The 14178-nt window shown below is 50.4% G+C and overlaps 1 protein-coding gene across 1 annotated transcript in view; it reads right to left on the reverse strand.

Moving 5' to 3' along the window:
• Window positions 1-14178, reverse strand: part of NUP210 (nucleoporin 210) — a 170168-nt gene that overhangs the window by 17549 nt on the left and 138441 nt on the right. The window contains exons 31-33 of the mRNA XM_075005043.1: window positions 7338-7513; window positions 5727-5944; window positions 4886-5022 (exon numbers count right to left, since the gene is read on the reverse strand). Of these exons, the coding sequence (XP_074861144.1) occupies window positions 4886-5022; window positions 5727-5944; window positions 7338-7513 (531 nt within the window). The remainder of the gene's footprint in view (window positions 1-4885; window positions 5023-5726; window positions 5945-7337; window positions 7514-14178) is intronic.

A 14178-nucleotide genomic window follows, 5' to 3' on the forward strand; every position in this document is an offset into this window, starting at 1 on the left:
TGTAGTGTAGACATAGCCTAACACATTGGGGCTACGTCTACACGTGAAGCCTACATCGAAGTAGCCTATTTCGATGTGGCGACATCGAAATAGGCTATTTCGATGAATAACGTCTACACGTCCTCCAGGGCTGGCAACGTCGATGTTCAACATCGACGTTGCGCAGCACCACATCGAAATAGGCGCAGCGAGGGAATGTCTACACGCCACAGTAGCACACATCGAAATAAGGGTGCCAGGCACAGCTGCAGACAGGGTCACACGGCGGACTCAACAGCCAGCTGCTCCCTTAAAGGGCCCCTCCCAGACACACTTGCACTAAACACCACAAGATCCACAGAGCCGACAACGAGTTGCAGACCCTGTGCATGCAGCATGAATCCCCCGTTGCAGCAGCAGCAGCCAGAAGCCCTGGGCTAAGGGCTGCTGCACACGGTGACCATAGAGCCCCGCACGGGCTGGAGAGACAGCGTCTCCCAACCCCCCAGCTGATGGCTGCCATGGAGGACCCCACAATTTCGACGTTGCGGGACGCGGATCGTCTACACGGTCCCTACTTCGACGTTGAACGTCGAAGTAGGGCGCTATTCCGATCCCCTCATGAGGTTAGCGACTTCGACGTCTCGCCGCCTAACGTCGAAGTTAACTTCGAAATAGCGCCCGACGCGTGTGGCCACGACGGGCGCTATTTCGAAGTTAGTGCCGCTACTTCGAAGTAGCATGCACGTGTAGACACAGCTTGGCTGTGTCTAGCTACAAAGAAACTTCAAAAGGGGGAACACTGAAAAATAAAATCGAAATAAGCGATTTCGAAATAGTGCGGCTACACACTCAAAACAGATCCCTGTACCGATCTGCTATTTCGAAAGACCACCCGCCCATGCTTCGAAAGGGAGCATCCACACAGGAACGCAGGCCCTTTTGAAATAAGCAGCTGGGAAACACCATGCACGGGGGGGTCACATGGCCGACAAGCCCTTCCGGGTCCCACAGCCAGCAGCCACCTTAAAAGGCCCCTCCCAAACATACCCACCCTGCGCACACAGAGCACCGCAGAGCAGTACACAGCACTGCGTGGACCGTGCTCCAAGAACAGGGGGAGAATGGAGCAACAGCAGCTGCCTGAGGCCGATGCCCCCACCCACACCAGGAGCCAGGTGGTGATTGCCATCCTGGGTGTTGTGAATGCCCTGGGGCCCACCTCCGGCTCCCACTGGGGTCCACCTCCCCCCCACTGGAGTCCTGCAGGCCCTGGCAATGGGGCAACCTCCGCTCCCCATCCCCTACAGCACCTCTGGAGCCACCCCAGCAGTGGGGACTGGTGGGAGAGGCTGGTACTGGGCCAGTGGGACAATGAAAGGTGGCTTGAGAACTTTACAATGACAAAGCAGACATTCCTGGAGCTGTGTCAATGGCTCACACCCACCCTGCAGCACGTGGACACCCGCATTCGGCCCACGCTCCCAGTCGAGAAGCAGGTGGGGATCACCTTCTGGAAGCTCGCCACCCCAGACAGCCACTGTTCAGTGGGGCACCAATTCGGGGTGGGCAAGGCCACCGTCGGAGCCGTCCTTCTGGAGGTAAGTCAGACCAGGGCCCCACACCCACCCTGGGAAGGGGGGGTAGGGGACCCCTGAGTGGGGGGCCTGCAGGAGAAGGGGGAGGGAGCCCCCATGTGCAGACCCCACGTCATGCCCCCCCTTCTACAGGTGGTCCAGGCCATCAATAGCATTATCCTGCGGAGGGCCATCTACCTCAGCAACTTGGACAATGCCATGGTGGGATTCACAGTCCTCATTTTCCCGAACTGCTTCGGCGCACTTGATGGCACCCACATAGTTATCCGCACCCTGGACCATAGTGCGGGACGCTACATAAACCGCAAGGGGTACCACTTGGTGGTGCTCCAAGTGCTCGTTGATGCCTGGGGCCGGTTCTGTGACATTTGCGTGGGCTGGTCTGGGCAAGCCCACGATGCCTGGGTACTATGCAACTCCTGGCTGGGGCGGCGCATGGAGGAAGACAATGACATCCCTGCCCAGGAGCTCCCCTTAGGGGACCCAACAATGCCACCGTGAATAGTGGCTGATGGGGCGTACCCTTTGCAGCCATGGCTGATGCGCCCCTACACTGGGCACACCACCACCAGCCAGGACACTTAATAACCGCCAGAACCACGCCCGCAACACTGTAGAGAGGGCCTTCAGCACCTCAAGGGGTGTTTCCAATGCCTGAATGCACGGCTCGACGTCAGCCTGCCTGCCCAACGTCCCTGGGGTGGTTGCTACCTGTTGTGCTCTGCACAATATGGTGGACAGCAAGCATGAGTGCTACATGCCAGGGTGGGCTGAGGACCACAGCCCCAGCTACGAGCAGCTGACCATGGCCCAGTGCCGCCAAGCACATCGCAAAGGGGTTAGGGTCTGGGAAGCTCTCCAGGAGGCCTTCGAGCAGGAGCCACGCTGCCCTCCACCTGGCACTCTGGCTCACACGCACCCTGCAGCATGGCCCCCAACACACAGGGCACACTGGGGTGCACAAAAAATGGGTTAAATAACTGGGAGCCAACTATATACATGTGAATAAACAGCTCTAGAAAATATGGTGTGAGGTCTTCCTAATTGGGAGCTAAATATGGTGGAGAACAGGGGAGAATTATATATAATGTGGCGGGGGCACAACCGTGTGGCCAGGGCTACAGGCATGGGCAGGCCTAGTCCCCAGTGGGGGTGGGGGAGTGAGACCCCCAGCAGGTACAGGTACCCCTGCCGCCCTGGGTGCAGGGGCCCTACTGGGGCCGGGAGGGGGCTGGCAGGATGGGGAGGTAGGATCAGCCAGGGGCTAAGGGATGAGGTGAGCTGGGTGAGGCAGGGGGAATGGGGTGAGCTGGGTGAGGCAGGGGAGAGATCCTCCCCCAGGCTCGCACCGGCAAATCAGCCAGCAGCCCAAGGTGAGCCGGGAGGACAGGGTGAGGGTGGGTGGGATAAGGACGGTGAGACTGGGGGTGGCGAGAGCGGGTTCGGGGGGCCAGCTGTCAGAGGGCTGCGGCCACCTCAGCCCAGACCTCCCTCCACCAGGCCCTGTTCATCCACAAAGGTTTGCTCCCAGATGGCTGTAGTGTGGGCCTCTGCTGCCTCCTGAGGGTCGTAACGGCGGCGCCGTTGGGTCCTCTGGGGCTGGGCAGGCAGCAGCCTAGGCGATGGGGTGGAGAGCTCTCTGGCTCCATCGGATGGTGGGGCGGGTGTGGTCTGGCCGTCAGAGGATGATGCTGTGGAGACATAAGGGGGAGAGAGGCCTCCTGTCAGTGCTGTCGCCTGTGCCACCCCCACCATCCCCCGAGGTGGTGCCTCGCCTAGTGACCCCCCTCCACCGCCTGGGGCTCCCATGTGCCCGCTGGGACCGCATCTGTGGGGCGACTGCCAGCTGCAGCATGGCCCCCACATCCCTTTCCGGTCAGGAGGGCTGGGGCGCTGTCCATGGGCACGGGTGCTGGATGGTGCCATGCCTGGGTCTGGGACGGGGCAGGGGACCGTGGGATAGGCCACCCCCCTGAGGCTGCCTGATCCACCCATTACCTACTGAGGGCTCCGGAGAACAGGTCTGGGGACGCCTGGCTGGAGGTACTGGAGCTGACAGTGATCATGAGCGGCCCCCGCCTTCCTCCCAGTTGCTCCCTGGCTCCGCTGGTCTCGTCTGGCTTGAGGGTCCCAGCTGGTCATGCAGGTCTGTCTCCCAGTCGGTGTCGGGCCCGCATGTGTCGACCACCGACGACGGCTTGGGGATGTCCTTCGGGCCGAGGAGCTGTTCCAATGCTTGGTAATGCAGGCACCTCAGGCTGGCCCCTGCCCCCAATTGCCTGCAGGTGTCCCTGGCCCAGCTATAGGACTGCCTCAGCTCCTTCACCTTGGATTGGATCTGATTGGCTATGTGCTGGGGGTGTCCCTGCCTCCACAGCCCCAGTGACAGCCGCTCAAAGACATCCATGTTGCGAAGCCGCCCAGTGCTACGGAGCAGCACCTCCTCCTCCGCCCAGAGGCCAAGGAGGTCTTTTACCTTGGCCTCTGTCCAGGAGGGGCCCCTCCTTTTCTGGCCCTGGCTCTCTTAGGGTGACCCCTCAGGCTGGGAGGTGGGGGCCTCCTGGGCGTCCCTGGAGTGTGGGCAGCTCGCCATCCAGCTGATGGGCTGTGTGGCACATCTGTCTGGGCTTCTGGAGTGTGTGCCAGGCAGAGCTCGTGCTCCTCAGGCCCTGGGTACACTCACAGCTTCCTGTATGGGGTTTCTGGTGCTGTGCGGCTTTAAGGGGCTGGCCCAGGGACCACAGAGCCCCGCCAGGGCTTGCTAGTGTGTCTCCAAACTCCCTGAAGATGCCACCCCGGCAGACCTGCAATTTTGAAATTGCAGGCCCAGAGCGTCTACACATGCCCTATTTCGAAATTTGGTTTTGAAAGGGGCTGCTCTTCCCGATCCTGGATGGGAAGAGCGATTTCGAAATTTGTGCCTCTTTTTGCCAAAAACAATTTCAAAAGAGGCTGTTGTGCGTGTAGATGCTCCGCAGCCTCTGTTGAAATTGGGCCCCCTTTCAAAATTAATGTTGAAACAAGGGGCTAGTGTAGACGCACCCATTCAGACAACATGAGTTGGTAGATACTGATACAGATACACTCCCTTTCAGGGGTTTCTTCTTTTTTGAAAGTTCAAATATGGTAACCCTAACAATACAGATATAGGAACACATTTATACATTTTTAAGAAAAAAAATTAAATCGTAGCAAGAGGAGATTAAAATTTTGTTACTAAAAAAAGTATCTGACTAGAAGTAGAAATATGTGTCCATCAGACAGCAAACAAAACACAACAACACTAGTGAAAGTTAAAAGTCTCTCACCTCCATGTATGTTTTAAGGAGACCAGGAATCTCATAATAAACAGTGATAATTCCTGAATCCTTCGCCACAGCTACACCAGTCCTTGGGTCAACCTGAAGAACGCTGCTCAGTGAAGAGCTCCAGACTCCTGACAAGCCTGTAAGAAGACTATCTGTAAATTAACTGTTTAACAGGGGTGCAATATGCTGGCCATGGTTGCTTTTAAACTGAAGTGTTTATTTCCAGGTATCCACCATTTTATACACCAATTCCTACCACTCTCTCTGTGTGTGTGTGTGTGTGTGTGTGTGTGTGTGTGTGTGTGTGTGTGTGTGTGTGTGTGTGTGTGTGTGTGTGTGTGTGTGATATGAGCTATGCAATCCAATTGGGGGTGGGGGGGGGGAGCTAGATTCCGAGTTCCATGCTTCAGAGCCACCTTCTGCTCCCAGTTACACCAGCAAAAGTTCCACTCTACAAAAATCCCCTTAAGTCCAAAGAACTAGGTAGAGGACTGAATAGAGGCCTCAAGACTATACCTTTGTCTTATTATCCTTGTTAAAAAAATGTAACTAAGCTTTTTCCAGAATGTTTTATATTTTAAGACAATTGAATTGGAAACTGCAGCTGTTCGATGCCTCAGAGCTAAATGCATGTTAAGTTTTTGAAATATATAATTAAAAATTACAGTTGATCAAACTTATTTGTCGTATTCACAAGAAAAGGGAGTGTCATTTGATTCTGATCATCATCATAAATAATGTATTTGGTTTTCCTAAAATGTCGCAATGCACAGCACTACACGGTTTCCATGGTAATTCAGAGCCAGCGCTGACATGCATTTAAATAGCTTGTGTTTCTTACCTTCCTGATTTACCAGCGAGGTACTAAAACAGATGACATCACCCACTACCACATCTCGGAGCTCAGGGAAAATGGCATGTTGCACAGGAAGGGGAATATAATCTGCAATTCCACTGTGCTCTGTATCCCAAACCATAAGCAATGTCAAGCCTACATTTACAGTTCGAATTACAAATGTATTGTTCGTGGCTCCTTTCCCAATCTGCACAAAGTCATCTCTGTAGATTGAAAAAACAAAACCAAAGATTTTGTCTCCAGAAAATTCTACCCTTCCCTTTACTCTCCTCCTGGCTAACAGATATTTACTGTATTTTTTAAAAACCTCATTTTGCCTGACTCTCTTTTTGGAATGGTTATTAACTAACAGATTAACCAAAAGGAACAAAATATATAAATGCTTTATTTAGCTATCATTTAAGAAAATTTGAATCCTAACCACTGTCCTCTGCAGATGGCTCACTTGCAGGTCTGAACTATATAAATGGTGAATTCTCTGTAACTTGAAATCTTTAAACCATGACTTGAGGGCTTCAGTAACTCAGCCAGAGGGTAAAAGTCTATTTCAGGAAGCGGCAAAGTTCTGAGGCCTGCAGTGGGCAGCCGGTTAGACTAGATGAGCATGGTGGTCCCTTCTAATCTTAAAGCCTAAGAGTTCAGAAGAGGAAATCATGACCTTATATATCATTTTCAAGCCTTTGAAGACGTTCTTTAGGAGAGACAACAAGCCTCCTCTTCTACTTTGTGAGATGAAGGAAACAACAAAATGAAAACCCTACAAATGTGTCTAACACTAAATGCAGCAGGTCAGCCACAGTTTCTTAACTCTACTAGGGCAGTGTCTTCAAATTTCTACTGAGGTATGTGCACCCACTGACACTGCACATTCCTGACCATATTAATATGAAGATGCCTCCATGAGAGTTGGCGGTGGGGGGGGGAAGAGAGACAGGATAGTTTTCCTGCCTCTTTTCCTCATAACTATCAGCCAAGTATTTTCACAAGGAATTCTGTGGAAGACAAACTTTCGTCAATAATCTTCTGGTGGAATTTGACAAAAACCCCACTGTCCAAATATGATTTTACTATATCTTGGTAGTGCCCAAAGGCCCCAGTCAGGATTGTATCTCCACCGTACTATAGCCTTTACAAACATAGCTGAAGAGACAGTCCCAACTCCAAATATCCTACTATCTAGTTTAAGACAAGTTGCAGCGAGTGTGACAAATGGCAGGACAGAGGAAGGGAAAGACTATCACTAATAAGATCAACTGGTTACATAGGCCAATAATTTGTACAACTTCGTGGTTCAGAATCACTGGAAGAATAAACACATATATATCCCGTTCCCACTGGCCCTTTGCTTAGGCATGACTCCATTCTATCAGCTTGTGATAATTGGTGCCCTTCCTTCTGGCACCTCTGAAGGCTGCACACTTTTCATGAGTCAATCAATGAATTCAGTCTGCCACCCGAAGCACAGCCATACTCTTGTTGATATACCTTTATCCCCTTTCCTTTAATGTGGCAGCTCCCATGACTAGTATAATACAGCACACTTTACATTTCGTTGCTGCCCCTATAAATAATTAAAATCCTGATGTAGATACTTACCTGTTTGTTGCAAAGTTGAGCACAGAATTGTGCGAATGGAAGGTATCTCCAGTGCTATCATGGAAATGGACCGTGAAGGTCAGTGTCACACCCAATGGCAGTGCCAACAGAGCCTCTTTGTGTTGAGTGTGCAGAACAGGACTAATGGAGATTCTCAGGTAGGAAACAGGAGACACCTGCATGACATTCATAAAAATATGACATTCTGTAATATGCCTTCCCCCTCCTCTGTAGGGTGCCTATTAACTAAATCCATTAAATAAGTTTCCAGACATTGGTACATGTAGAATTCTTTATGAACTACATTTTTTTAGCCTGGATATTACAGGAGCATTAAGAGATGGAGCTTTTAATTTCATAAAGGGCACATTATGTTTCACACAATCCTTGCAATGTGTGTCCTGCTTGTATAGCTACAGGAGCTGAGGAGTAATAACGACATATAACAAATGAACAAAATTAGAGATGATATGATTATCCTGTAAAACAAAACTAGACAATTAAACAGATATAAAACTCAGCTAATAACCTGTAGACTTCTCCCCAGCAAAGGTGGATACATAAATATTAGATATGCCCAAATATCAGTCCGTGGGCGAGTGCTGCACGAGGTAAATATGAACAAGGGATAGGGGCAGAGAGGTAGCTGTGTTAGTCTGTATTCTACCAAAAAAAAAGAGCAGTCATGGAGCACTTTGAAGAATAACAAAATAATGTATTAGGTGATGAGCTTTTGTGGGCTGTCCCATGAAAGCTCATCACCTAATAAATTATTTTGTTAGTCTTTAAAGTGCTCCATGACTGCTTTTTTGTTTTGATATGAACAAGGGATGAGATTCTAATATCTGCGCTAGTCCCCCTATACAAGGAAAAAGGGCTGGTGTTGCACAAATAGACTCCTAAAGCCTAAATGGCAGGGGGAAGACATCTATAAGGCTGCTTTCTGATGACCACCTCTCAAGACCTGCTATAAAAGGGTGTGGCTGCAGAACAGTGGAGATTATAGACAGCCAAATAGACGCTGGTGCAATTCAGACAGCTCCCCTGGGCTGTCTTTGTTATGCTAGAGCTGCTGCTAGAGTTGCCCAGGACTGGAAAGGCACAAAGTTGGTTTAAAGCTACTGTAGCTACGTAACTTCCACTGGGCTATGAGTTCTGTGTTACATCCCTGAGAGGCACAGCACAGAATCTCAGCCAGGACATTCAAAGGGAGGGCATACTTCTGATGTTGCAGAAGGGCCCAGGTCACTCTGAAATCAACTCTCCTATGACTTGACTGATTGGGGTTGCCAATTATGGCCCACCTTGCACCTACCAAGCCCTGACTGGTCAGCATGCTGCATTCCACTGCTTCAGTGGCTCCCAATCCAAGAAAACTGAAATGTGTTTGCAATCCCTACTCCCATCCTCAAGCTGTTGGAAGAAATAAGTATTTGTGCAAAAACAAAGACCATTCTGGCAGCAGTACTAACCTGCACAGAATCGTTCTGGCCATGGGGAAGTCACTCATGATTTGTTATGAAAATGTATTTCTGTTATTAATCACAAGAAAATCTGCTTGACTTATCTAGGTTAGCGGTCAAAAATAAAGGGACAATGTGGGTTTTCTCTGATACAACTTTTGGAAAATAAATAATTGAAGGATAAAGGAAGAAAAAACAAGCTTCAACCATATACATTTAAAATACCCGCCTTAAGCGTGCCTTGTAGGAAATTCCCTTCTTTGGAGTTAAGAGGCTCAGATAACAGTTTTACATTTTATCTCAAAATGTACTTGTCAAAACTTGAAAAGGAAAAGACAGCTTTGGCCTCAAGGAAACTGCATCTTTGTTGTGTCTGAAAACTGTGGCTAAAATATCAGTATGTACAGCTGTCTACTCCACAAGCTGATGTAATAAGCTAAAATATCAGTGAATATGGCCATCTGCCCAACTAACTGATGTAGCAAGATAACAAAAATGCCACTTTCCATGACAGATTGTCAAGCCTGGTTTGCTAAACAGTCTCAAAACAGGGTCTGCAAGAAACAACTGCTAAATCTAATATTGATGAAGAAACAGCTATTTATTTTTAAGAACGTCTTGACTGTCTGAATATTTCTTGTATTAATGCTTTGATGCTTGGGTGGACTGGTGCCAGACGGCACATGAACAAGTGCTGAGCTTACCTCCTCACAAAGTTCTGGCATATCACTCCTTACTTCCACTGCCTCCTGCTGTTTCAGGAGCACAGCCTCTCCTGAGTAAAGACTGCCAAAATACCTGCATGTGTTTATTGATTTGTATAACTAGCTAGAGGAAGGATGGCCCAGTGAGAACTAGCTTACTGTCACCCTGGAGACCAGGACTCATTTTCTGCTCCTCCAAAAGGCCAGAATCCTCTCCTGCACCCATGCCCCTTTCTGGACCCTGCATGCCAATACCCCACCCAGGGCACAACCCCCTCCTTCACCCAAACTACCTCTCCAATCTCGCAGCCTCTCAAGCACCACAGTCTGAGCTCCCTTCTGTACTCAGCCTCTACACCAGAACCCGCACCCCCTCCCTAGAAAAGTGAGACCCTTGACCATCTACCAAAATCTTGAAGTGGCCTCCACCCCCATCAAAAATTATTACCCACCCCTGATTTAATCCCTTCGCTGCTGGTTCCAATTGAAACTTTCGTGCCTTCTCTTGTAACTTTAGCATTACAAGCCACACATGCCGGCAATGCACATGCTTCTTGTCCAGCTTACTAAGTACATTGGACAACACCTAAATGTGAAGCTCAGGGCAGTCACTCTCTGGTAGGAAGAGTCTCTTAAGAGCTATCGTACTTGGGAGCAGAAGAAAATGAGATTTCTGCACAGACACTTGCTGAAAATTCAAGCACCATTGCTAGTCACCTTGTAGCTGACACAGTATTCATCACTCTAGCTGGCTTTATCCCTTTCCCCTCCTTGAGGAATGACTTGCCTATGACAGATGTCAGCAGCTACAGAGCATCAAACACTTTTAAAAGAAAACATTTCTGAACAGGGCTTTTTTAGGACAACGTTTTTCTGTCTTACAAGTACATATACAACTCACAAGCACATTATTTTGTGAACTGTGCTAAAGCTGAGAATTGTCTGGTGTTGAGAAGAAGCATATTTTAATCCTTTATGACCAGCACCAAACTGGTACTCCAACACCTTCTTGAAAAGAACACTGAACTGACAATTAATCTGTGTACTTTATACTCTGCAGAATTGAAGATGAAATTGACTTTAGTCAGTTGGTGTCATAAGAAAGAGAAGTTACTCACCTGTAGTAACGATGGTTCTTCGAGATGTGTCCCCGTGGGTGCTCCACAATAGGTGTCGGGCTCGCCCGGCACCGCAGATCGGAATTCTTCCAGCAGTTTCTCCTGGATCGCGCATGCACCGGCGCGCGCCGCCCCCCGCCGCCCCCGGGCACGTGCGCGATCCGGTCCCCGCCAGTTCCTTGACCAACCGCCTCGAATGCTCCTGAAAAACACCAGACAGAGATCTGAAGCGGGGAGGATGGGTGGGTGGTGGAGCACCCACGGGGACACATCTCGAAGAACCATTGTTACTACAGGTGAGTAACTTCTTTCTTCTTTGAGTGGTCCCCGTGGGTGCTTCACAATAGGTGACTACCCAGCAGTAACCCAAGTAAGGAGGTGGGTAATCGGTTCATGTGCATCTTGCCCCCGAGAGGACTGCTGCTGACAGACGGGTATCCTCTTGGAATACCCGATGTAGGGCATAATGCTTGGCGAAGGTGTCATAGGATGACCAGGTCGCCGCTCTACAGATGCCTTTTAATGCAATGCCCTTGAAGAAGGCTATTGACGCCGCCACCGCCCTGGTGGAGTGAGCCCTAGGCGGGGCCAGCAAAGGAGTCTTTCGAAGCTCGTAGCACATTTTTATACAGGACACAACGTGCTTTGAGATCCTCTGTGAAGAGAGACCTTCTCCTTTTGACCTGGGAGTGAGAGAGACTAGAAGCCTGTCCATTTTCCGGAAGGACTGAGTTCTGTCTATGTAGAAGGCCAACACCCTCCTCACGTTCAGGAGATGCAGGCGTGCCTCTTTGCTGGAGCTGTGAGGCTTCGGGTAAAACGAGGGTAAAACTATTGGTTCGTTCAGATGGAACTCCGAAGAAACTTTTGGAACAACGGCTGGGTGCAACCTTAAGGTTACCGCCTCCTTTGAGAATACTGTGCAGGGCGGTGTTGCCATCACTGCTGCGAGCTCGCTCACCCTGCGGGCTGATGTAATCGCAAGGAAGAAGGTTGTTTTCATCATAAGAAGATGGAAGAGAACTGTGGCTAATGGTTCGAAAGGTGAACCCGATAGCGTGCTGAGCATCAAGTCCAGACTCCACGATGGTGGAAGCAGTTTCCGTGGGGGGTACAGGTTTACCAACCCCTTCAAGAACCTTGTGACGATAGGATGGGTGAATACAGTGGGCCCTTCCTCTGTATGCCGAAAGGCTGATATAGCAGCGAGGTGGACCTTTTGCGAGGATAGGGAAAGCCCGCCTCTTCTGAGGTGCAATAAGTATTCTAGTATTACAGGTATAGGAACGTCAAGGGGAGCTAACTGCTTGGCGGAACACCAGGATGTAAATCGAGTCCATTTCTGCTTGTAAGTCCTCCTGGTGGAGGTCCTTCAGCTGCATTCCAGAACTTGTTGTACTCCCTCCATACACATGCTCTCTAAGGAGCTGAGCCATGGATTAACCATGCTTGCAGACGCAGACCCTGAGGGTGCGGGTGCACTATGGACCCCTGAGCCTGCGTGAGTAAGTCCGGCGCCACCGGTAGAGGAAGCGGTGGGTGGTCCAACATGCGCAGAAGCAAGGGAAACCATTGCTGCCGATCCCAAGTTGGGACTATGAGTATCATGCGAGCTCTGTCCCTTCTGGCTTTCTGCAGAACCTTGTGGATAAGCACTGTGGGCGGAAACGCGTAAAATAGAGGGCCCCTCCATGAAATCATGAATGTGTCCCCCAGGGACCCCCGTCCCACTCCTGCCCTGGAGCAGTATTGGGGACACTCCTTGTTGTACTGGGTGGCAAACAGATCGATCTGGGGAAACCCCCATGTACAAAAAATGAGCCGTAGCAGATCGGAGCGGATCTGCCATTCGTGCGTGAGTGCGAAGCGCCTGCTCAGCCGATCTGCTTTCGCGTTGTGAGCGCCCGGCAAGTACGAGGATTTCAACGTTATGTTGTTGGCGATGCACGAGTTCCACAATCGGACTGCTTCCGCACATAGAGCACGGGATCGTGCTCCTCCTTGTTGATTGATGTAAAACACAGTGGAGGTATTGTCGGTATTAATCCTGACTACTTTGCCGTGAAGGTAATCTCGAAAATGTTTGCAGGCATTGAACACTGCTCTGAGCTCCAGTATGTTTATGTGCAGTGTCTGTTCCGCAGAGGACCATAGCCCTTGCGTCACCTTGTCGCCGATGTGCGCTCCCCATCCTATGCGGGAGGCGTCGATAGTAAGAAAAATAGAAATTTGTGGTTGGTGAAAGGGCACCCTCACTAGCAGATTCTTGGGATTTTCCCACCATGCCAGGGATCTGCGCAGCTCTGTCATGGGCGACACCACCCTGTGGACAATATGGGATGCCGGTTTGTAAACGCTCGCCAGCCAATGCTGCAGGCTTTGCATGTGTAACCTGGTATTCTGTACCACAAACGTCACTGCCGCCATGTGGCCCAACAGCTGTAGGCATGTTAAGACCGGCACCGTGGGGCTGTATGTGATGACCTGCACCAGCGCACTGATGGCACGGAAGTGGGCGTCGGGCAGGTATACTCTTGCTGTGAAAGAGTTTATGCATGCCCCTATGAACTCTATATCTTGTGTGGGTTCGGTCTTTGACTTTGCGAGGTTGATAACTAGGCCCAGCGAAGAAAACGTGTCCACTGTGACGTGTATCATGCGTAAGACCTCTGCCTTCGAGGCCCCCTTCAGCAGGCAGTCGTCCAGATATGGAAAAATAAACACCCCCGTCTACGCAGATAGGCTGACACCACTGCCAGGGTTTTGGTAAAGACTCTGGGAGCTGAAGAAAGGCCAAACGGAAGAACCCTGTACTGGAAGTGCTCCTTGCCGACCATGAAGCAGAGGAAGTGTCTGTGCGCTGGCTGGATTGTTATATGAAAGTAAGCATCTTGTAAGTCGAGGGCTGCAAACCAATCTCCACCGTCCAGTGCCATGAATATAGAGGCAACTGTGATCATCTGAAAACGTTGCTTGCGCAAGTAACGGTTGAGGCCCCGAAGATCTAAGATTGGCCTCCAGCCTCCTGTTTTCTTCTCTGTTAGGAAGTAGCGTGAATAAAAACCTTTCCCCTGGAATTTTTCCGGCACTCTTTCCACCGCCCCTATGAACATAAGGTGATCCACCTCCTGCTTGAGCCTTGCCTCGTGGGCAGCGTCTCTGAGGTGAGGCCTGGCAGGAGGCTTCGTTGGTGGGAGTGACTGGAAGGGGATCGTGTAACCCGTGGCTATGATCTCCAGCACCCATTTGTCTGTGGTGATCTTTTGCCATTGGGAGTGGAACGGTCTGAGGCGATGATGGAACATGAGATGAGAGTGGCATTCAGCGATGGTATTGATAATGCAGCCCCCGACATACCCGTCAAACTTGTTGCCTTTGGGCCTGCCCCGAAGGCGTACGGCTTTGTTGAGAATGTCGCCTGGGAGTTCTGTACTGCTGCTGCTGTTGATGGTGCCCCTGATCGTAGCCTCGTTGATACTGAGCACTCTGTGGTTGATAAGCGTAGCGTCTTTGCTGAGGGTAAAATTTTTTCTTCCTGTATGGGGGAGTACAAATG

This window comes from Carettochelys insculpta, chromosome 11, assembly GCF_033958435.1.
Source record: "Carettochelys insculpta isolate YL-2023 chromosome 11, ASM3395843v1, whole genome shotgun sequence".
Taxonomy (NCBI): Eukaryota; Metazoa; Chordata; order Testudines; family Carettochelyidae; genus Carettochelys; species Carettochelys insculpta.